The sequence below is a fragment of the Sus scrofa genome, chromosome 14 (assembly GCF_054392235.1).
Source record: "Sus scrofa isolate SSC_HxYL_T2T_F1_AM1 chromosome 14, Sscrofa_HxYL_maternal_Yorkshire_Landrace_v2.0, whole genome shotgun sequence".
NCBI lineage: Eukaryota > Metazoa > Chordata > Mammalia > Artiodactyla > Suidae > Sus > Sus scrofa.
The window spans coordinates 103,348,364-103,372,747 of record NC_139396.1 but is presented as its reverse complement, the minus strand read 5'-3'; the positions used below and the strand labels follow the sequence as shown (position 1 = coordinate 103,372,747).

Genomic DNA, 24,384 nt, shown 5'->3' with positions numbered 1-24,384 from the left:
CCTGTTTTAAAGCCACTGAGCAGTAGGAATCAAACCTCTCAGTGACACACGGCAAACATGGTGTTATAGAAGAGCTGCTGGAGACTGCAATGGGGTGCTTTCTCCACGTGGGACCCAGTGTCACTGGAAGCTCCAGCCATGCCCTCAAGCTCCCTTTATGTGTGTCTCCACAGATGGGAGCCCCTCCCTGAGCCCTTGTGCTTTGGTCTCTGCCGTTATTTTATTTAACCTATTTATTTTTCATTGGAGTATCGTTAATTAACAATGTTGTGTTTGTTTCAGGTGTACAGAAAAATCATTCAGTTATATATACCTGATATGGAGGAGAGTTCTCTGTGTTACACAGTAGGTCCTTGTTGATTGTCTACTTTATATACAGTAGTGTGTATGTGTTAATCCCAAACTCTTAGTTTATCACTCTTCTCCCTTTCCTGTTTGGCAACTGTGTTTGTTTTCTATGACTGTGAGTCCATTTCTGTTCTGTAAATAAGTTCATTTGTATCGTTTGTTTAGATTCCACATATAAACAATATCATATGGTTTTGTCTTCCTCTGGCTTACTTCATCTAGTATGATAATCTCTAGGTCCACTCCTGCTGCTGCAAGTGGTATTAGTTCACTCTTTTTTAACGGCTGAGTAATATTCCTATATATATGTGTGTATATATATAATCTTCTTTATCCATTCATTTGTTGATGAACATTTGGCTTGCTTCCATATCTTATCTTCCTTTGCTTTAAATGAAAACATGGCTGGATTTCTCTACATTTAGCAAAAGCCACAGAACATGAGCTTTCTCACTCCCTCTGTCAACTCCCTCTCTCTGTCTTTGCGGACTTGTTTCTTCCTCACAAAGTCATATGGCCATTTCAGGGCCCCAGACTCTCTCTCTGGTGGGGGAGCTGTGCCTTATCATCTCAGGACATTCAGTACACACGCACCCCCCAGGTGTATGTACACACACGCGCACATACATATATACATATATATGTATACATAAATTATAACAATTATGAGATGAGTTGTGGATGCCTTCTTGACACAGGACATTAGTAGGTGACATGGTTGGAGACCCCATTTGTCAGGCATGGTTCCAGCTGCTTTACATGTCCATGGGTTATCTTCTCATCCTTAGAAAGAGCCCAAGTGGTAGGACTTGCTTGAATTTCCATCTTACAGGGGAAGCAGTTCAGGCTCAAGTAGCCTAAGGAGCTTGCCCAGGTCATGCAGTGCTGGGTCGAGGCCAGCGAGGCAGCCCTTGCCTGTCACAGGCTTTGCTTTTTGTCTTCCTGCAGGACTGCTTCTCTGCTCAGGAGCCATTGAATTAAATATTTATTCCTTTTCAGTTTGCACTATTCTTTTCTTAATTTGGAGTGTGTGTGTGTGCCCATGTTTCTAAGATTTTCATAGACTTTTTGGTGCCAGATGTATAAAATGGCCTCGCTTACTCCTTAAACAGACATCTGTCACATGGGAAGCTGGCAGGCACCCTCATTCCAGGCTCCTGGGAGGAGTTAAAAAGGTGCCACATCATGGAGAACAATTTAGAGGAATGGGTCTCTAAAATAAAACATGTGGATAGATGTTCACGTTTGCTCAAAGATTCAAGTTCTGAGATATTCGCCACAGTGTTGTTTAAATTATTAATAGCATTAAAGATCTGGAAGCTACTATGTGCTCCATAGTAGGGGACTGTTTAAATAAATGATGGTGCATGTGTGAAATGAAATACTACCCAAGTGTTCTGATGGGAGACCAGACATGACTTGGGGTAGGAATAGTAGTTGCAGAGCACTTGTGGTGTGTATACCCATTTGAGCAAAAGCACATATGTGCATACATTACAAATGGGGTCTAGGCTATTTCTTGAACCATTATTATATGCCAAGTACTCTACCCAGCACTCTATAAATTAACTTAAGTTAGCTATGGTACAGATTGCAGTGCTACCCCCACTTTACAGATGATAAGACTGAGGCACAGAGAAATAACTCACCCAAGGTCACTTAGCTGGCAAATGGTGAACAGAGCATTTTCAAATTGGAAGAGTGGTTCCAGAGCCTGAGCTCTTCACCTCCAAGCAAGTGTGCTGCTGGGATGATCCTAGCCCTTCTCCCAACCTCTGATCTCAGAGGGGACTTTCCTCTCTTCCAGCCAGAGACCTTCACCAGGCTTCGTCTGCCCTCTTCTGTCTTCATACCTGCCTGTCTGCCAGTTTATACCTCTGTTTATAAATAAGTCAAATACTCTTACAGTTTAGAAAGCTTTTATGTGGCAGAGGCAAGGCTGTATTTTTATGGAGCCACTTCTTTTCCCAGGGCATCTGACAAAAGTATATTCCCAGACCCCATGCAGCTAGGAGCAGTCAAAACCCCAATTCTTAGAGATGGAAAGTGAACAGAAATAAGGTGCCACCTGTGGTCTGAGGCAGTTAAGAGCAGGTAAACCTTTTCCTCACTCTTTTCTTTTCTTTTTTCTTTGCTTTGCTTTGTCCGCTTTTGTGTAGCTGGAAGTTAAGGTCTCTGAGATTCAGGGGTTGCAAGGTAGAGGCAGCCCAGGTCCCCAAGTCACCAGCTGGAGGAGGACCATTCAGGATAGCTGCCGGGGCTGTCATCAGATTATGAAGGGAGCAAGATGGACCTCTGTTGAGCCACTGAGATTGGGGGGTTCCTCTACGGCATTAGCTGGCATTGGTTACCCTCTCCTTGGAGCCCTGTCTGCTCTCTTTATTACAAACTCCAGAGATATAAACTTGTGCGTCACTCCTAGTCCCGGGGGTTTCCACTCCTCTGCTGGGCCTGTTCCACCACAGTGGCTCTAATGGGCAGAGCCAGTGGTCAAGGCCTTCTGACTCTTCTTGACCTTTAGGACTCATGTCCATAGTCTTTTGCACCCTGCCCTCTCCTCCCTCCTCAGGACCACGTTCTCAGGAGAGAATCCCATCAAGAGGCATGGGCTGCGAGTCAGCCTGACCTGGTTTCTGAACAGGTCACGTGGTCCTTCAACTAAACCTCAGCCTGTCCCTCTTCCTTGGGTAGTAGCAAGAGCTTGGTCTTGGCGCTGCTTTGAGAACAAATGAGATAATCCACACAACAAGCCCGGCACAGGGCTTGGCAAGCATGCCTCCTCTTCTTTTCCTTTTTATTTGTTATTTCTATTTTTTTCTTATTATCTTTCTGCCTTGTACATCAATGCTGCAAATACAAACAGTATTTTCTCTTTCCTCTCTTTCTCTTGACCTCTAAAGAATCTTAGCTACTCCCATAATTTCATTCACTTCCGTGCAAGTGACTACCACATGAAGACCTCCTTCCCTGGCCCCAGAGTTTATCCCTAACTTCTCAGTGTACATGCAGTTAATCAATCTGCCCTACACTGAACCTACTATTGAGAACCTACTATGAGCAAGGCTCTGTGCTTGGTGCTGGAGACCAAAGAATGAACAAATGCAGACATGCTCTCTGCCTGGTAGAGCTTATTGTCTGGTTAATCAAATAATCTTGCAAATAAATGTACAGCTGAGATTTTTGACAAGCATTTTATTTAATTAATTAATTTATTTTTGTCTTTTTAGGGCCACACCTGCAGCATATGGAGGTTCCCAGGCTAGGGGTGGAATTGGAGCTATAGCCACTGGCCTACACCACAGCCAGAGCAACGCTGGATCCAAGCCATGTCTGTGACCTACACCACAGCTCACCGCAATGCCAGATCCTTAACCCACTGAGCGAGGCAAGGGGTTGAACCTGTAACCTCATGCTTCCTAGTCAGATTCATTTCTGCTGTGCCATGATGGGAACTCCATTGACAAGCATTTTAAAGGAGAGATACATGATTCTTTGTATTCCAGCAATGGATTCTTTGCCTTAGTGTGGATGTTTCCTATGGAGGCAAAGGTTAAGCTGAGTTCTGATGGGTGACTAGGAGTGAATTAGAAGTGGGCAGGGAGAGACGTAACCATGTGTGCAGGCATCTCATGTCCCCCCCGGGAGCATGGCAGGAAGGAGGTGGAGTGTAGGAGAAACCAAAGGGAGGATGATTGTGATCAGGGTGGAGAGAAATTAGGAAGAGGCTGCCCTTTGTCCCTTAAGATATAGTCTCTCCTGTATTTCTGACTAGAGAGTCTTTTATTTTTAAAAAACTTGTAAAAATTAGAGTTGATTTACAATGTTGGTTCAATTTCTGCTATACAGCAAAGTGACTCAATTATATACTCTATACACATTCTTTTTTATATTCTTTCCATCATGATCTATCTCAGGCAATTGGATATAGTTCCCTATGCTATACAGCAGGACCTTGCTGTTTATCCATGCCAAATGTTATAGTTTAAATCTATTAACTGCAAACTCCCTCTCCCTCCCCCTCAGCAATCACAAGTCTATATTCTCTACGTCTGTGAGTCTGTTTCTGTTTTGTAGATAGGTTCATTTGCGTCATATTTTTGATTCCACATATAAGTGATATTGTATAGTATTTGTCCTTCTCTTTCTGACTTACTTCACTTAGCATGAGAACCTGTAGTTGTACCTGTGTTGCTCCAATGGTATTATTTCGTTCTTTTTTACGGCTGAGCAGCAGTCCATATATGTACAACATCTTCTTTATCCATTCATCTGTCGATGGACATTTAGGTTGTTTCCATGTCTTGGCTATGAGAACCTTTTATTTTCAGTGGATCTAAGACAGACTACATTTCCCAACCTCCCTGGCAGCCAGGCATGGAAATGTGACTAAGTTCTGGGCTGTGGAATGTGCTATGTGCATCTTTTGGGAAACATTCTTAAAGGGCAGGTCACAGGCATTTGTCCATTACTCTTTAAGGCTGGGTGAAGCCCAAACATCATATCTATAGCCAGAGCTGTCATTGTGGACCACTCCGTAGAATCACGTGTTTGGATTGTAATATGACAAAAGGGAAGCGGTCTGGGTCTCCGATGACCAAGGACCTGCCTTCCCTACCCTCTACCATTTGTCTCCTCCTGTTCAGGAGTGAGGAATACATGTCTCTAACATCTCAACTACAGCCATTTTGGAGTTTCTATCACTCAGAGCTGAGCGCAAGGCTAATTCAGACAGAAAGGCAGAAGTCAGACCACGCAGGGTTTGGATGGTCCCATTAAGGACATTGTCCTTAGCCTAAGAGCAGATAAATAGTAACCAAAGGGGCTGGGAAGCTGTACACAGTCACTCTCATAGGCCCCAAAGTCAACTGTTTCTTTACTTGTTCATCTGCTAGTTTTTCCAGCTGTAGTCACTGAGTATCTCCTACATGTCAGGCACTGCTGTGGGCCCTTGAGGTTTCAAAAGATAAGTGTGACACTCTTTGTGTCAGAGGCAGTCTAATGAGAGTTATAGACATGTCAATAATTGTTACAGTTCGAGCAACAGCATTTATGGAGCAATAAGCTGGTATTCAGAGTGGCATCGGCATGAGCAACTGGGGGAAGAGTGAGGACCCCGTGGACATCCAAACAGCATGGGCACCCTGTTCTGTCTCAGCTGGCATGTCCAGCTGAGCACCTGATGTGTCAGATGCAGTGTCAGACTGGGTAAACTGCTGTGACCAAGGAGGTAACAGCTACTCTCAGGGAGCTTAAAGGCTTCTACTCTCTAGGAAAGAAAAGGGCCATAGCAGTGCTGGAAATGAAGATCACGGGTCCTGCAATAGGTGTAGGATAGTGAGATGAGGCGTTGAGTGGTCAGTTTACCTGAGGGCTCAAGAAAGGCTGTCCAGGCGTTCCCATCATGGCACAGGGGAAACGAACCTGACTAGGAACTGTGAGGTTGCGGGTTTGATTCTTGGCCTCACTCAGCAGGTTAAGGATCTGGTGTTGCCATGAGCTGTGGTGTTGGTCGCAGACGCAGTTCGGATCTGGTATTGCTGTTGTGTAGGCCAGCAGACATACCTTGATTCGACCTCTAGTCTGGGGACCTCCATAAGCTGTTAATGCAGCCCTAAAAAGCAAAAACAAAACAAAACAAAAAAGGCTTCCAGATGAGGTTTTCCTTGAGCTAGTTTGGAAAGGATTAGAAGTAGTTACAACGGAATAAGGTGTGTGTATTAGGAGCATTGAGGATGAAAGAACTCATTTTGATCTGGCTCTCTCTCTGTGTGTGTGTGTGTGTGTGTGTGTGTGTGTGTGTGTGTGTATGTAAGTACATATGTTTAAGGGGGTAAAGGGGACTACAGGAAGGCTTCACAGAGAAGGTGACACTGAGAAGAGTTTTGAAGGAAGCGTAGGAGTTCTCCAGTTGGACAAGACAGAACAGAGATTTAAGGCAATGGAAACTGTATCTGAAAGCCACATACGGGTACAGAGGGACTTCCAAAAAGTCTGAGGCGGTGGGTCAGAGGGCCAAGCTGAGAAATGGCTTGAGATGAGGTTCAGAGGGAAAGCGGGCTATGTTGTGAAGCCTCCACTAGTTAGAAGCAGAGCTTTCAAATGTGTTTTGTGGGTAATGAGGAGCCAGGGAGAATTTTAAACAGAAGGGAAGCATGATCGACTCTGCGCTTAAGAAGAAAAATTAACGGGAACAAATTCTGGAAGTGTTCCTCTACAGAAGCTGGGTAAAAAAATGATGGTGCATCATACAGTGGATCCTCAAATAGCCATTAAAAACAACAGGATGGATCTATATGTGCTCATGTGGCGCCATTTCTAAGACAAATCTTTGAGGTTAACATAATCAAGGGGCTGTTTGGTATTTGTAGTTTGGTTCTATTTGTTTGAAAGATGTGTGTGAATGCACATGCATGAAGGCACATATCTATCTATCTATGCTTGTAGGAGACAATTCTATAAAGATACACAAAAAACTCCTAACTGCTGCTTCCATGGAGAACTGAGAGTAGGTGTTGTGAGGGAGACTTCCTGTTCATTGTAAACCTTTCGTACTGAGTGAATATTTTTTACCATGTGCATGCGTTATTTTTCCTACATATTAAATAAATATGTATTAAAAATTTGATTCTGCCTGGAATGTGAGTGATGGATTGAAGAGAGGAGAGACTGGGGAGAGAGCGAGCCCTCCCCCACCTCCATTTTCTTGATTAATGGCATCACCATCCATCCAGTTATTCAGTCTCAAACCTTGAAGTCATCTTCAAGTCCCCTTATGTCTAATCAGTTATCAGGTCCTGCCTGTTCTACCCCAGAAACCTCTCTCCCCTCAGCTCCAGAGTAGACAGAGAGATCGATGGGACAGAACTGCAAGCTCAGGGACAGACTGGAGTATGTATAAATATTTAGTATGTGATAATGGTGACACTTCAAATCCTTGTGGAAAGGATGGATTATTCAATAAATGATGTTGGAAAAAAATTAACTCTGATCCTCAGCTCAGTCATAAACTAAAATAAATCCCTGGTGAATTAAAGATATGTATATAAAAATAAAGTCACAGAGGTACTAGAAGAAAATGTAGGTCAGTCTATAAAATGTGGGACTGGAGAGGGTCTTCCTAAGGACGATGTTGAAAGAAGATGCTATAGAGATAAATCTGAGAGGTCAGACTAGGTAAAATTATTGCTGTTCTATACTAAATGTATCTTTTTTTCTTTTTTTTCTTTTTAGGGCTGCACCTGTGGTATATGGAGTTTCCCAGGCTAGGGGTCAAATCGGAGCTGTAGCTGCAGGCCTACAACACAGCCACAGCAACGGAGGATCTGAACTGTGTCTGCGACCTACACCACAGCTCATGGCAATGCCAGATCCTTAACCCACTGAGAAGGCCAGGGATTGAACCTGTGTATTCATGGATGCTAGTCAGATTCGTTAACTACTGAGCCACATGGGAACTCCAATACTAAAGGTATCTTAAACAGTCAGTAGTGAGTGTCAAAATAGGAAAAATACTTCCCCAAATATGGCATATTAAAAGTGTCCATAAGCTCAGCTTATAAAGAAAGTTTACAAAACAATGAGAAGATGAACAGCTCATGTGGGATAAGTAATTAATAGGAGAAAAAAACAAATGGTCAGTAAATATGTGGAAGAATATTCAATGTGGCTGTTTTTTTTTTAAGCACATTAAAATAACAAGAAGATACCACATTTCACTAAATATTTTAAATTAAAAGATAACCCCCTATACTGGTTCTAGGAAACAGTCTTGCATGTTATGGGAGAGAGTGGAAATCATAGCAAACTCCAGAGCATAAGCCACCAAGATATAGCAAAATCCTCGAAAATGTACAGTGTTGACATACTGATTTCACAATGAGGAATGTTTACCAGGGAAATAATTAAAGATATCACAGTGATTTTCATTATTGTTCTGTGGATGGAAAGCAAAACCCCGAAATTCCTTGTAAAGAAAGATTGATCAAGTATATTGTGGGACATCCAAATGATGTAATTCTATGTGACCAGTAAAGATATTTTGGTTTAAAATTACATGTGTACTGGAAAAAAATGTTTATAATATAGCGAACAATTGCCTTTGGAGGACAGTGTGTTCAAGGCAATCCCTGTTATGTTTACACAAACATCATGCACAGATGAAACAGTATAGATGAAAGTCTCACATTTGCAATATTAGCTGTTCTGGGGTGGAGGGGGATTAAGGATGATTCTTACTTTCTTTAAAAATCACTCTATATTTTAAAAAATTTTTAATGATTTTTATTTTTTCCATTGTAGTTGGTTTACAGTGTTCTGTCAATTTTCTACTATACCGCAAAGTGACCCAGTCTCTCTCTCTCTCTCACACACACACACACACACACACACACACACACACACACACACACATATTCTTTTTCTCACATCATCCTCCATCATGCTCCATTACAAGTGACTAGACACAGTTCCCGGTGCTGTACAGCAAGATCTCATTGCTTATCCATTCCAAATACAATAGTTTGCATCTATTAACACCAGATTCCCAGTCAATCCCCCTTCCCCTTGGCAACCACAAGTCTGTTCACCAAGTCCATGAGTTTCCTTTCTGTGGAAAAGTTTATTTGTGCCGAATATTAGATTCCAGATATAAGTGATATCATATGGTATTTGTCTTTCTCTTTCTGACTTACTTCACTTAGTATGAGAGTCTCTAGTTCCATCCATGTTGCTGACTAAGACTTGTGTGTGTGACTGGGTCACTTTGCTGTATAGTAGAAAATTGACAGAACACTGTAAACCAACTATAACAGAAAAAATAAAAGAAAAGTTCTTTGTTCTTTTTTTATGGCTGAGTAGTTAAAATCACTCCATATTTTAAAAATTAGCTTAATAAATATCAATTAAATATTAATTACTGGAGAAAACAATAAAAGATTGAAAATGCACATGTGCTTTGTCCCAGAAATTATAGGAATTTATTATAAAGAAATAGAGATGAGGGGATGGATGGTGGTAAGAAGGTATCAATAGACCACTACAAATAATGATAAACATTGGAAACAAGTTGAATGTTCAAAACTGGGGAATATTTAAGTAAGTGATGGTTGAATACAATGGAATGCTATGTAATCATAAAGATATAGAAGAATATTTATTAAAATGGAGGAAACAGTCACAAGAATAAGAGGAGACAAAGCAGGCTGTGAAACTGTATACAAAATGACACACCCTTTTTGAAAGAAGCAGAAAATATTAGAAATTCTACACTAAAATATTAGTGTGGTTACTTCTGGGTGACTGAGTTACAGGTAAGCTGTTTTTCTTATATTCTTCTATGTTTTTTAAGTGTTTCACATTCCACATGTATTACATAGTTCACTTTTTAAATTCAGGGAACCACTAAGACATCATCAATAACATTAAGTCAAAGGACAAAAAGAGGAAAATATTACAACATTCGTGGTACCCAAAGTGTTTTAATATACTTAATCTGTAAGAGTTCTTCCAAGTCAAGAGGAAAAAATATGAACATCTTAATAAAAAGATTTGCATGGGAAATCTAAAGACACTTTAAAAAGAAATATAATCGTTCAGGTAGCATATAAAAAAAGGTTGACTATCACTTAGTAATAAAGGGAATGTAACTCAGAGAGAGATGAAAATTTTTGCTCTTCAAGTTGGAATTCATTCTTCAAACACTGATGGTACCCAGGGTTGCTATTGGATGGGAAATAGCCTCTCTCTCGCACAATGCTGCTGGCAGTGTAAATTGTTCAGCTTTCTGGAGAGCAGTTTGGAAGATATATCGAGAACCTTGAAAATGTTAATTCTTAGTGACCCAGGAGTTCAATTTCTAGGAATATATTCTGAGGAAGCAACCATGGATGTGCAAAAAAAATTTATGGGCAAGAATGCTTTTTATAGCCTTACTTATAATATGAAAATTCAGAAACAACTCAAGTAGTCAACAATGAAGGTTTGGCTCAGTTGGCAATCAGTGTAGGCCTACAATTCAATATGTACAATTACAAAATCCATAAAACCCTCTCAGCTGACAGATTTTTGTAAGGCTGCTACAAAGTCACTGGTGGCAAAAGTCTGACCTGAACTGAAAGGAGGCTTTTTCACAGCCATCATCTTTGCGTGATTATTCAAATGTTTTCTTGCTCAGATTCTGTATTAAGTTCTAGGCTGCTGCTAAGGTCCTATTGCAGGTGCCTCATAAGATATCATTTTTATCAGGTCTTACCTTTCTCAAATCCAAATAATTCTGATTTCTGGAATATCTAGCCCTGAGGGTTTCAGATCATATTCCTATGATGTAATACTACAGCATCATTTAAATTCATGTTCGCAGGGAGTGTTGTTTGATTTTTTAATCATACTTTTTCTTATTGTTAAAACAAACAAAAAACCCCCAATAGAATATAAAGGTATGAGTATTTTAATGTGTTTTCTTAAAAGAATGTGTCTAGAGATTCTTTTATTAGATGAAAGATATTGAAAGAGTATATCAAAATTTTAACAGTGGTTATCTCTAGATGGTGAAATTTTGAGTAATTTTAATTTTCTTCTCTACATTTTTTTATTTTTCAAGTTATCTATAATGAATCTATATTATCTCTGACAAATAAATGTATTTTAAAAACCTAAATTAAATCTAGATAATTTTCTATTACCTAGAATCTGAAGTATAAACTGCTTAGAATAAAATGTCAAAGACCAGGATTCAGACTCAGTTCTTCTGAATCTGACTCCTCCATTCTTTCCCCTCTAATGTGCTGCAGTTAAACTGGTGTTTTTGAAAGAAGGTCCAGCAGAATTTTAATAAAGGCTACCAGCAAACAGATTTCTGTGGACAAATGCATCTTGAAAAATACAACATGCGATTTTTTTGCAGGACTTCTCAGGGCCTTTTATACCCTAAAATACGATACGTGTTTCCACAAGAGAAGAACTCCAACATATTTGGCCACCAGTCTTTTCCATTTTATTTTATTGGTGTTTTAGTTTTATGTTATCTCATGGAGCATTTTCAGAATATGCTTCCCATAAAACACTTTGGAAATACTAATCTAGTGGAAAACTTTATTCTTCAACTGAGAAAAAATATACAAGAACCATTTCTAGAGTGGTAACAATCTCCCGTGGGAATGCCGGCATTTCCTAGTTCCTAGCTCTTCCCTTTTAAGAGTGATCTTCATAAACATGTGAAAGGCCAAGTGGCTGGGATGGAGATTTTCCTTTCTTTTTGGCAGCCATTTTGACCTGATGTGATTCTGTTGAGAAAGATGGCCTGCCTGTTGCATAGATACCGATGGAAAGTCTGTGGAGGCAGGAAATCTAAGCTCCACATTTATTCTCTGAATCTTCTTTTAGGTGTTCAGGCACTTCAGGACCTCTCACCTCTGTGAAGGGACTTGGGAGACACCCAGAAAATGGTGAGTTTAGTGAAATAAACCCTAGCCTGGGAAGCAGGAGCAAACTGGAAAGGACTTATTTATATGAGCATTCCACAACCTCTGTCAGGTTGCTACTTCTCTGTGTGTCTCACTTGCTTCATATGTAAAATGAAGGAGTTAATTAGGGCAAAAAGCAACCTTGTTTCATCTTACTTGACAACTCTCATTAATGGGTAGAGGTTTTCTAGAGTCTTGAATCTGCATTCCCGCTTAGTGAGAGAGAATGCTGTGATCGATTACTCATGTCTGTCCTGTGCATAGATGGGGGCAGGGGCATCACCTCTGCCTGTGCTTTGCCATCTCAGAGTTACGGCATTATCTAAGTATTCCTGAAGACCTGGGATGCTTTAGAATGGATACATGGGAGCTGGCTTCCATATATATCTCTGTTTCATAAACTCTGGTGATCTTTTGCCTCACTCCCACCCCACCCCCCTTTTAAAAAATTTCTTTTTATCCATGATGATTCCAAACTCTTGGCTCTTGGTCTCTGTAATAGCAAAGTAATGGTTTTCTATAGTAATTTTCTTATTCTCCCTTTCTTTCACCCTGTTGCCAAAGATGAATCTGTTTTTACTAAAAGAGAAAAAAGGGAAAAAATACATATGTAAAAATCACACATCCTCACCATGTGCAAAAATCATGTGTTTGGCAGCAAGAACATCTTTCTGAGGCCAAATGGCATTTTTCTTTTCTTGCAAAACGAGCAAAAAAAAAAAAAAAAAAAAAAAGTCTTACTTTCTCGGTAACTGGCACTGAATTATTGGCCCTTGTCAGTTGCTGCCACTAAGGGGCCTCTCATCCAGGAAACCCGTGATGCTGGGAGACCGACAAGTCCTGGGGGAATCTGGTTGCAATTGCTTCTCCTGTTTTGTACAGGGACTGAAACACACAACCATCCTCACTGGTGTAAGAGAGAGTGTGGTGTGGAGGACAGATAGACCAGAGTGTCTGTAACTGCTTTATGAGTCATCTGCTTTATGGGATCTTAGACAGCATTCTTAGCTTCTCTGAGCCTCAGACCCCTCAGTAAAGTGGTGGTATAGTCCCTGTACCCCTGGAATCAGTCATTCACTGTGTGCCAGGAATAACTCAGAGTACCAAGGAGGCAAGAGTCCCTGCCCTTGGGAAGCTTATATTTTAATAGCGAGGAGGGTGGGAGGGAAAGATGGACAATAAACTAGTTCATATACATATTAATATCAGATGGGAGAAAACTCCCTCTGGGCAGGGGAGTAGGAAATGCTGGGTTGGGGTACCATTTACTGTAAGATGTCCAGAGAAAAAGTCATCAAGATGACATTTGGGTAGACCAGGAGTTGATGAGGCAGAGGGCGTGGCAGGCAAGGATGGGACCAGGGAGACCTCTCAGGAGGGTGGGACCAGGGAGGGTGTTGACAGGCTCTGGGGGACCAATTATGAAGGCTTGGACCAGGAGGGAGCAGAGGAGGTGGTGGGGAGGAGGAGGGAGCTCTGCCCATTTTGAAAGCCTAAATGACTCAGTTGCTGTGGGAAATTGTGGAACAACATGAGAAAGCCCCAGCCCAGTGCTTAGAATGCAGCAGTGCTCAGTTAAGGCCACTCACCTGGTCATCTTGCCCTTAGGGAGAAGGAAGAAGTAGGGCTAAGCGGTTCACCCAAGGGCATTTTCATTCATTCAGGCATCTCACTAGGGGTTCCCTTGCCAAGCACAATTAAAAGGAAGATGGTGGCATGGCTTATGATAGGTGTTTGGGGCTATAGGAAAGCAGGACAGGATCCTCCTTGATCCGAGGGGAGGCAGAAAGAGAGAGGTAAAGGTGGGAAGAGCGACTTAGAGAATTTTGTTTCCCAAAGGGAAACAGATAATAAAAGCTTGTCAAGAATTACCTTGGAGGAATCTAGTTGGAGGACAGAATTCTGGAGCTGCTGTTTGGGCTCTCCACATGGTAAATAAGGTCATGTCCACCACAGCTGACCTTGGCTGGTGCTGCAGACAGTCCCAAGGAGGAGTCATGAGGCAGAGAACACAGGAGGCTCTGACCTAGGATTGGCAGGTCCAACAGGGGACAGAGAGACCTCAAGCTGTGTGAGCCAGTGCCCGTTGTGAAGGTGTCTGAGGCACAAGGCAGCAAGCCCAGCAGAGGGTTAGGTGAGCAGGAGAAGGAAGAGCTGGAACAGCATCCATGGTGAGTGAGGCAATTTGGTTCACAGGAAACTCTTTCAAACATTTTAATAGATAGTTATTTTAATGTTTTAGAAAAATACTCATTTCCCTTTTATGAGAATGATATGAAATGTTCTTTTAAAATGCACTTACGGAAGCTTAAAAATAAGTTGACCTAATGAAAATGGAACAGCCAATAACAGCCCAGGAGGTAAAAGGCGAGGGTAAACCAAGAAGGCCAGTAGATGGTGGAGGTTTGGAAAATTGTGGGCTCGAGGGCTCCTTGGTCCACTGGGGCACTCAGGAGAGGCTGTCAGGGTTGGCAAAGCCCTGGCTTGGGGAGGCAGGGGGGCATCTTTTGACACAGCTGAAAACTCCATGGACACGGGTCTCCTATATGTCAAAGGACATGTTTTTCTCATTTCCAGATGCTTCCATGTCATCATAAGAGCATGGACAAAGGGAATGGGATGAGGGGGAGAAACCTCCTTCTTTTTATGTATGGGACCCCTTCTTTTTATGTAAGAACCCAAAGGCCGCCCTTTAGCCGGCCAACTTCTGACTTGCTATCAAGGCTTCCTGTCTCCCGGGCACCTTGCTCACCTCCCATGCCCACTGGCCCCCAGGCTCCACACGATGCCTTCCTGTCCACACAATTTGTAAAACACAGGCCTTCAGAAAGCAGAGTTTAACAGTGACCTAGTCTCCCTCCATCAGGGCTGGGCATGGGGCCACAGCAGGAGCAATTCTGTCCCACCCCTGCCCCTCGGCCCCTGCCTTTCCCCCCACTCCACCCCTGCATGGCCTGTGTTCTCGAGAGCCGGCTGGACCTCAGCCCCTGCATCTGTGCGGGTGAGCAGAGGAACGGGACCCCTGAGGGCCATTCAAAAGTTTCGGAAATGTCGCCCTTGGGCCTCGGGGGCCTGTGCACCGACAGCAGAGTGGGCAGGAGTGACCAGTTATTGATACACTATTGGCCAACCTCATGGCAGGTCTCAGACCCACATGTGAGGCAAGAGTGGCTGCTGTTGCCTGGTGTCAGAGCCACTAGGCTGCTCCCCCCATGGGCTGTGAGAGCCTGATGAGCTACCGACCCTCATAATAGCTCAAGGGCTGTGCCAGAACTTCCCTCCAACTCTGGAACAGGAATTAGAAGATGTCAGTGTGTCCTAGGTTCAAGCCTGGCCCCAGGTCTGAGCTCAGTGAATGAGAGTTATGATTATTGTCATTGTCATTGTTGTCATGGCTGGTGCCAATTTTTAGAACAAGTCTGAAAATACTCCCCATCCTCACCACTGGCCAGGAGTGCGTGACATCCTGCTGTTTGTTTGGTGGCCTCTGAGGAGGGTTCTTCTGGGCCTGTTGCCCTTACCGTGCAACAGTGGAGGCCCAAGCACCCTGAAAATGCTCAGCATGGGGGCTTCCTGCATTATTTCTGTCTTGGGGACCCTCCTCAGAGGATGGAGCTTTGGTGTCCCAGCCCTTCCTGATGCTCAGCTGGCACCCCAGGTAGGGGCCCTTGGGATGCTCTACATCTCAGTGGTCCTCAGTGGGGTTCCTCAGACTTTGCCTGAGCTCCTGCGATGTGCCAGGCTGGTGCTGATGGAGTGAGCAGCAGACGCTGCGGAGATGGGGGCAATTAGCAAGGCAGGCAGAGCTCTGAGATTCCCTGCATACATGAGTGTGTGTGGGGGGAGGGGTAGCTCATTTCCATGGCTTGGACCACTTTCTCCACAGCCCCATGAAGGGGGGACCAATGTCTTCACAAACAAAGACACTGAGACTCAAGACTGTCAGATCTTCCCAAGCTGACTCGGCCTCCACGTGTCAAGGCAGGTCTTAAGCCTGGTGGCAAATCTCCCAGCTCCATTTGTTACCCCCCAGCTGGTGCCTGTGTTATAACAGACCTTCAGAGTCGTAGGCTGGGGTGGAAGTGAGTGGGGAGGGAGCGAGGGATTCAGATGGCAGGATCCTGGCTTCTTAAAGCCTAAGAGATAGCCCACATCCAGACCAGAGAAGAATTTCCAACCAAACCATCAGTTTTCCCTAGGAGCCTCTGAGCACATGCGTGGGCAGGGTGGCTCAACAGATGTGATGATGAATCCTCTCCAGAATCCTCAAAGAGCCCCTCATCCTTCAGGTGCACCCACCAGCCTGGCTCTCGGGCTTCCTGATCCTCCACAGTCTCATCTCTGATTGCGTACAGCGTGGGGCGAGGAGGGGCGCTCACCCGTCCTTGGAGTTTGGGGCATTCTTGCTAGACTATGGACCCACAGGGGCAGGGACTACCTGGGGAGGGAGAAAGAAAGGAAACAAACATTGGAGTCAGAATGACTGTGTTGGAATCCCAACTGTGTCATTAAAAAAACATACAAGGAGATCCTGCTGAATAGCATTGAGAACTATGTCTAGATACTCATGTTGCAACAGAAGAAAGGCTGGGGGAAAAATGTAATTGTAATGTATACATGTAAGGATAACCTGACCCCCTTTCTGTACAGTGGGAAAATAAAAAAAAATATTAAAAAAAAAACATGTGATCTTTATAATTTTTAGACTTGGTTTCCCCATCTATAAAATGGGCATGACGATGCCTGCCTTGCAGGGCTTCAGTGAGAACTGAAGAGGGTCAGGCATGAAAATCCACTGCTGGAGGCTGGGATGGTCAGTCCTCAGTGCATCTACAGCCTCCTGGGTCTGCCGACCCCTCCCCACCACACCAGGTCGGGGCCAGGCTGGGCAGGGCCAGCTCTGAGCCAATGCTGCTGGGTGGATGGGTCATTTCTCCTGTCCTTGAGAACATGCTGTGTGCCCTGTTTCCTGGGAGCATCTGTGCCTGTCTCCCCCCAGCTGTGTGACCTCAGGTTGATCTCTTTCCCTCTCTGGGCCTGAGTGTCCTCTTTAAGCAGCCAATGTTTTTGTCCTCTCAGGCTTCCCCACTGGCACATCCCATGGTGTCACAATGCACAGGACAGCCAGTGCAGCTGGTCTGGTCAGGAGCAGACGGCTCTGGCCTTTTCCCAAGCCCTCCTTGGCCCAGGTGACCAGCCAAGTGGCTCATTAGCCCTCGCAACCAGGTAATCAAGGTCAGCAGGTCAGAAGTTAATATTTCTTCAAAACACAAGCAAACACCTCATTTCCACATACCTGGGGATAATAAAAATCACACAAGCAGGGCAAGGCTCAGGGGCACCTCTTCTGATCTGGATTGACCCCAATTAGCCAAGTGACCTTGGGCAGTTACCTTCTCCACCGTGGCTTCAGCTTGCTCATCTGTGAAACGAGAATTTGGAATTCTGGGGTAGGTGCAGGAGGTGCTCTTCTTTGATGGATTCAAAGGCTGGAAAGTGGTCTGAGGCCAGGTGAGCTCAGGTGTCACTTCTTCCCCTTCTGGCACAGTCTTCTCACGCTCTTTCCCCGGAACGTATGCGCCTGAGGCTTTCCTGCCACTGTGCCTCACATGAGCCAGTCTGCCCAGTCTGCTTTGCCCTCCAGCTCTGGCTCTTGGAATCCAATTGACCCCATCCTCCCCCGTGGCCCACATCCCGCCTCTTGGGAAGGGAAGCCTTCCGTGCCCTTGCTCTCTCACGGGGGCCCTCTGTCTTCTGGTTCTGATCATGGCTAACAGGGAGGGTCTATTCTGGGTGCCTGGTACCAGTGATTGAAGGGCGCTGAGTCAGGGCAGGCAGGAGAGTCCTCAACTTGCACCCAAATTGTGTGCTTTTTTTAGGGCAGAACCGTGTCTCCTCCGGCACCTGACACTCACCGGTGCCGGGTGCCTGCCAGGATTCACACTGCAGGGGTGCTGCGTGGAGCTGGGAATCTGGGAAAGACGTTTGTCTGGTGCGTCAGTGAACATGTGGGAATTTGATTCCAGGAATAACTGGGCTCACTATTTCTAGGAGAATGCGATTGTCAGACTCCTCACATGAAGGTATATCCATATCCAAAAACAAGCAGACCAAAATGCCACCAACGCAGAAGGGTCTAGCACGGGTTCTGCTAGAGCCCCCCCCCCCACCCCCACTGCCACCACCCTTCCCAGTGAGTGGCCTAGCTCTTCCCTGGGGTGGCATGAAACGATGTCATCCCTAAGGCCACATCCACATCTCAGCTCTCTTCTCTCGGTACTGTGGGCCTCAGAGTCCTCCCAGTGGCCACTATGCCTCATTGGGACATTTTGCTTCTAGAGAATGGGTTGGGCTTGCTTTCTGTCTGACTCTGACTGTCCTCTCAGCTTCCCCAAGGCTTGTCTGGGTGCAAAGCCCAGAGACCTCTGCCTCCCCAACGAAATCCCGCTGTGAGCCCAGTGCTCAGCTTCCAGAAGACGAATCATTTGCTCAGTCCCACCAACAGGTCTTCTTATTATCCTATTCCCAGAGTGAGCAGCAGAGAAAAAAAAAAAAAAAAAAAAAGAAAAGAAAGAAAAAGGGAAGTTATTTGTTATACAGCAAGAGCAAAAAGCTTGCAGGGAGGGTGCCTGCTGAATGTTTGCTTTGTCTCACTTCGTTTTGGGGCGGGCTGAGCGGAGGTTGGGTGGAGTGCTGGCTACACAGTGTCGCTGCAACTACCTAGGGCCTGGTTGGTGTCTGTCCCGGCTCTGCCTCTTTAAGAGAAGCCTGGGGCCAAGATTTATTGGCTGCTGGGGCCCTGCTGCGTGTGTGGCTTGGTGTTTACAGGCCTGGGGAAGGCTGAGGTCTCCCTTCCCAGGCTGCAGGGTGGTGGCAGGCTGGAGTTGGGGTAAAGAATGGTTGCCATTCATGGTGGGGTTCGCAGCAGGACTTGGTGTGCAGCCCAGGGGAGCAGGCGGCCGTGTCCCTGTAAAGGCCAGGCCTGGACGGAGATCCCACCCTGCTGGGTTCAGACAGGGAGGGGAAGGGTGGGAGGGCTTGTCCCCTTAGAGTCCCTGAACACCATTGCCAAGGGCTGGCGGGCAGGCTAGAGCCACAGACTGTGTGTTCACGCTGGGTGTGCAGACACTGGGGGCAGCCTAGAGCAGGGCAGGCAAGACGCACCCCCAGGATCTGAGCCCAACGTGAGGCCCTGAACCAAAGCAGGCCACATGCGGATGAGTGGCCGCCCTCTGCATATTAGGATGTTCAGCGGCAGACAGCGTGTCCCTGGCCCAGTCGGTCCAGCAGCCCGAGGCTTCATTGCTCATCTGGGAAGTGGGAAGGATGACATCAGCCTCCTAGGATTTTGTGGGGATTAAATAATGTAACATACGCAAAGGACCTGGCATAATCCGTCGTCAATAGCGGTTATTATTTTTAGCTTCACGCCTCCCGCTAAATGTTCCTGAAGGCAAGCTAACCCTGCTTTTCCAGCCACGCAGTCCTGTGGCCTGAGCACCTTGGAGGCCTGGTTTCAAATCTTAGCCTTGCTCATGCCGACAGTGGGATGCCGGGCATATCATTCAGGCTCGAGGGACACAGCCGGTGGCCCCCACGCCTCTCTTTGCTGGCCAGAGCCTGGCTCATCTTGAAGGAATAGGAGCTGATGTTCAGAGGCTGAGCTCTTACTATGAATTGGGAGCCAAGCCAAGCATGTTACTCGCTTCATCACTTTCTAATTTGCTATTGTGAACCATTGATTGTGGAAGTGTGCAAGGGTAGACGAAACCCGACAGGATAGTCATCAACCACTGGGCCCATCACCAGGCTTCAATAATGATTGACATTTGTTGCCCTTTACTCATCCATTTCTTCGGACTTTCATCTTTTCTCCTCCCCTCCTCCTGCTTTGCTGTCTTCTCCCGCTCTGCTGAAATGTCTAAAGCAAATCCTAGACATTGTATCATTTCATCTATAAATACCTTAGGATATATTGCTACAGGATTCAAAATCTTTAACAAAGAAAACAAAACCTATCATCATAACCAAAAGAGTCTAACCCTTCTTAATATCATCTAATATCCAGCCTGTGAATCATCTCATTTAATCCTCAAAATAACACTTCAGAATTACCAACCCAATGCTCCCACCTTTCAGATGAAAAATGGAGTGAATGAGACATTAAGCCAGTTGTGCACCATTACCCAGCTCGCAGCCCCATCTCCTGAGGCCAGTTGCCTAGTGGATGCTGGAGGCAGCATTTGGACTCAGGCAGTCGAATCCCAGAGCCCGAATCCTGCCGTTCTCACTGTCATCCTGGAGCTCCAGAGCCTGTGGTCACTCAGCTGGCAACCTCACAGGCAGGCCAGCCCCTCCCCAAGCTCATTTTCCTTATGGCCTTGCACTGACCTCAACTTTCTTGGACATCAAATGGTAACTATGCAACACCTGCCTCCAAGCTTAATGCATTTCCTTATACCTTTGACAAATATTTACCCTGCAGCTGCTTTGTCCCAATACGGCATTGCCGCTTGGGATCCAGCAATGACCCAGTGAGAATCTTGGCTGTCATGGCGTTGACAGGCGGCACCCTTACTATGCAGAGTGTGGTCCAAGGACCAGCAGCTTGGGCAGCCCCTGGAGCTGGACAGAACTACAGACCCTCCGCCCTGCCTCAGCCCTGCTGAACTGGGATCTGTATTTTAACAAGATCCATGAGATTCATTCCTATGAAGGTTGAAGTTTGAAAAGCACTGCCTTGGGCCCACTTCTCACCCCAGGCTTCACATTAGAAGGCTCTGCTCTGCAGGGCTTTAAAAATACTGCCCCCTCCCCAGCCCTGCCTCAGGACCCATTAAATCAGAACCACTGATGATGTTTAAAAGCTCTCAGATGGGATCGAGAATGCCAACCCAGTCTGATCATTTTAAGGATAAATGAACTGGAGTTCCCGTTGTGGCGCAGTGGAAACAAATCCGACTTGCAGCCATGAGGTTGCGGATTCGATCCCTGGCTTCGTTCAGTGGGTTAAGGATCCGGCATTGCCGTAAGCTGAGATGTAGGTCTCTGATGCAGCTCGGATCTGGCATTGCTGTGTGGCTGGAGCGTAGGCCGGCAGCTACAGCTCTGATTAGACCCCTAGCCTGGGAACCTCCATAAGCTATCGGTGTGGCCCTAAACTAGCACTGGGAACTGTGTCTAGTCGCTTATGATGGAGCATGATAATGTGAGAAAATAGAATGTGTACATGTATGTGTAACTGGGTCACCATGCTGTACAGTAAGAAAAAAATATTGTATTGGGGAAATAATTAAAAAAATAGAAGTTCTCTCTTATCGGGAATAAAAAAGAATGCAATAATAATAATAATAATAAAAGGATAAAATGAACTGAGATAAAACTTCCAGCAGAGGAGTTCCCATCGTGGCTCAGTGGTTAACGAATCCAACTAGGAACTATGAGGTTACGGGTTCCATCCCTGGCCTGGCTCAATGGGTTAAGGATCTGGTGTTGCCGTGAGCTGTGGTATAGGTCGCAGACGCGGCTCGCATCCTGCATTGCTATGGCTGTGGTGTAAGCCGGCGGCTACAGCTCCGATTAGACCCCTAGCCTGGGAACTTCCATGTGCCTCGGGTGAGGCCCTAGAAAAGACAAACAAACAAAACTTCCAGCAGAGTACCTAGGACACAGTAGGTGCTAAATTGATGCTCTGTTTTGCCCCTTGTCATCTCCACCCTGTTCCTGGGACTGCTTCACACTGCCTGCACCCACGGTCCCCACCAAAAAAACCAAAAAAACAGGCCCTTGTGTTCTTGGGTTGTTTATGGCCTTTCACAGTCCAAATCCTCACGAGTTTCTGACCAGAGTGCTGCTCTTCGCTGAGAAACCCCAGAACTGTAAACCTGGGGCCTTCTCCTGGGAAGTCAGGCTGCAGAAGAGATATGCACTTCTCCCTGCTATGACCCAGTTTGCTGAGCTGAGCTGAGAATCACAAATAAAAATAAATAAATAAGTGCAGGCTCAGCCACATGTGCAAAGAGCTTTTCTTTCACCGCGGCCGGATCCCAGTCCAGACGTTATCTCATCACGCTCTCCCGCCAGGTGATGGGGCGCAGGGCAGGTGCTACCAGCCGTTGGGGCTCAGCGGGCAGAAGATGTGGTTTGAGTTACCAGACATGCGGGAGAGGGCGCTGACCCTGGGACCCTAGGGCGCAACGGCAGCCGGGGCCCAGCCTGGCCTCTCTGGGTGGCCTGAGGGGCAGAAATGTTTTCCTGCTGGCGTTGGCCTTGGCAGCAGCCCAAGGTGCTGGGGGTGGGCCTGTGTGAGGCTCTTGCTTGCCTCCCCTTCTGCAGGCCACCGGGATGCTGCTCCCAGGGCTGTTTACAGGCCTGTAAATGAGCCACAGCTATGGAGGAGGCTGGAGAGGGGTCAGAGGCCCTTCTCTGAAAGCCGGCAGGGATCAGGTCTGCTGGAGAGGGGAGGGAGGAAAGGGACAGAGAGGAGAGCTGTGAGAGGTCTCCGGGGAAGCCAGCATGCATGCCGATTCTCCACCCGGCCATTCCTTCTGCAGGAGGCACGACTCCCTGCACTATAGAAATGGGGAGACTGAGGCCTGGAAATGGGGTGGTCCTTCCCAGGGAGAGGCAGGCTGGTCTGGAGACATCAAAGCCTGTGTCCTCTCTGAGATATGTGTGAACAGGCTTAGGAATCAGGGCTCAAACAGTGCACTGGGGGGGCCAGGCTGGACGTGCCAAGGGCTAGCGCCCTTCCTAGACTGTGGCCATTGTAGGATGGGGAGAAATGAAGCCAGCAGGCAAAGTATGGGGAGGGGCTTGGCAAAACTGGGCGCTCGTCTTACCTTGGGTGCTTGCTGGGGACTTGTGAGCAAGTTGCGTCCTGGCCTGGTGTCTCAGATTTTTCTCTCCCGTCACAAAGCAGTACCACTTCTGACCTCACAGTATGGCTTTGAGGAATCATTGAATAAGAAAGTGGATTGGGACGAGCTGCCAAAAGAGCTGCCTGCATGACATGTTCGCTTTACAAGGGATGGTAGATAGCATGTGCACGTGCCGTCCCCCCACTTTGGAGCCCAGGGCAGACATCGCTAATTGATCACAGCTCTCCCTCCCCCTGAATGTGGCGCTGTCTCAGAGCTCCTCTCAGACCAGAGTGCTGCAGGCTGCCACTTCTAGGCTAGTGAAGCTTGGATGTGAGATGAAATCTATCTTCCATGCTTGCATGGTCTGCTGAGAAGCTGCTGCTCTGGAGCCAGGCATCTCCAGGAAAAGCCAAAGCTTGAGTAAAAAATGAGGCAGGAAATCATAAGGGGGAAGGAGAGGAGACCTAGCCAGGGTAACAGGCTCTTGGTACCAAATGGGCCGTGGGCAGTGTCGGCAGCAGTTAGGCGCCCCTGGCAGTGGGCAGGGTGTGTAGAGCAGTCATCGGAAGGAGCAGGCACCAGGAGAGGGGCCCCTCTTGGCTGAGCCGCTGCCCCGGACCAGGGACTGTGTCTCATTCCATGAGCACAACATTTCTGTGGGGTCTGTGCCTTTATTTTTTGCACTTTACATGAAAGGAAACCGAGGCTGGGAGCGGTTACAATCAAGAGTGCATGGGGAGAGTTCCCGTCATGGCTCAGAGGTTAACGAATCTGACTAGGACCCATGAGGTTGCGGGTTCGATCCCTGGCCTTGCTCAGTGGATTAAGGATCTGGTGCTGGCCGGAGGCACCGATTTGACCCCTAGCCTGGGAACCTCCATGTGCCATGGGTGCGGCCCTAGAAAAGGCAACAAACAAACAAACAAACAAAAACGAAAAGAGTGCATGGAGCTGGTGCTGGTACCCAGGTTGGCAAGAGGGTAAAGCCCCCATTCTCCATGCTGCCCTTTCAGAGAGCCTGACCTGGTGTCTTGGCCCCTCTCCTGAGCAGGCCTGGGACTGGAGGTGACCTGTTTAGGCTCTAGCATTTGGGTGCCGGCAGGCTGGACCCCTGCTACATGCGGTGTGTGAGGCAAGCAGACCCTGGGAGATTTGCTGACACCTGTCTTTCCGCTTTTCCAACCCCTGTGGACTTTGAGTTTGTGAACCCTGGAGCAGGGGGCAGAAGAGTGGGTGGGAGTCCAGTTCAGCCCCGCTCTTTCATGGTGTCACCTCAGGCAACCCTCTGCCATTTCCTGGGCCTCAGTGTACCTAGTCTATGACCCAGAGCCTTAGGACTCAAGATGGGGTCCACCAAGGATCAGCTTCAGGGGCCCCTGCTGGAAGGGCTGCATCTCAGGCCCCTGGGTCACCATCTGTGTTCTCCCAGGGCCCTGCGCATTCACATGGTCACAGAGGTTGTAAAACAATGAAACTCTCGTGGGTTCTCCAGCTGCCTGCTGGTTCAATGAGTTGGGCATTCTGTGACTAACAGTCAGCACCTGAAGCTGGGCTGAGCCCAGCCTTGAAGGCTGAAGCTCAGCCTGGTTGTTCCAGCCAAGGAGGATAAGCTGGGAATACTCGGCAAGGCTCTTGTGGGGACGGAAGGGACAGCTCCTGCAAGACCGGCCATGGGCAGGCCCGAGATGGTCAGGAGCAGCCAGCCAGCTGCAAGG

At 46.5% G+C, this 24,384-nt stretch overlaps 1 protein-coding gene across 7 annotated transcripts in view; it reads left to right on the top strand.

Annotated features, from left to right (window-relative positions):
• LOC106506054 (uncharacterized) overlaps positions 1-24,384 on the top strand; it is a 303,642-nt gene that overhangs the window by 257,087 nt on the left and 22,171 nt on the right. For all 7 annotated transcript variants that reach the window (XM_084997449.1, XM_084997453.1, XM_084997451.1 and 4 more), the window contains one exon: positions 11,728-11,789. In XM_084997449.1, the coding sequence (XP_084853575.1) occupies positions 11,728-11,789 (62 nt within the window). The remainder of the gene's footprint in view (positions 1-11,727; positions 11,790-24,384) is intronic.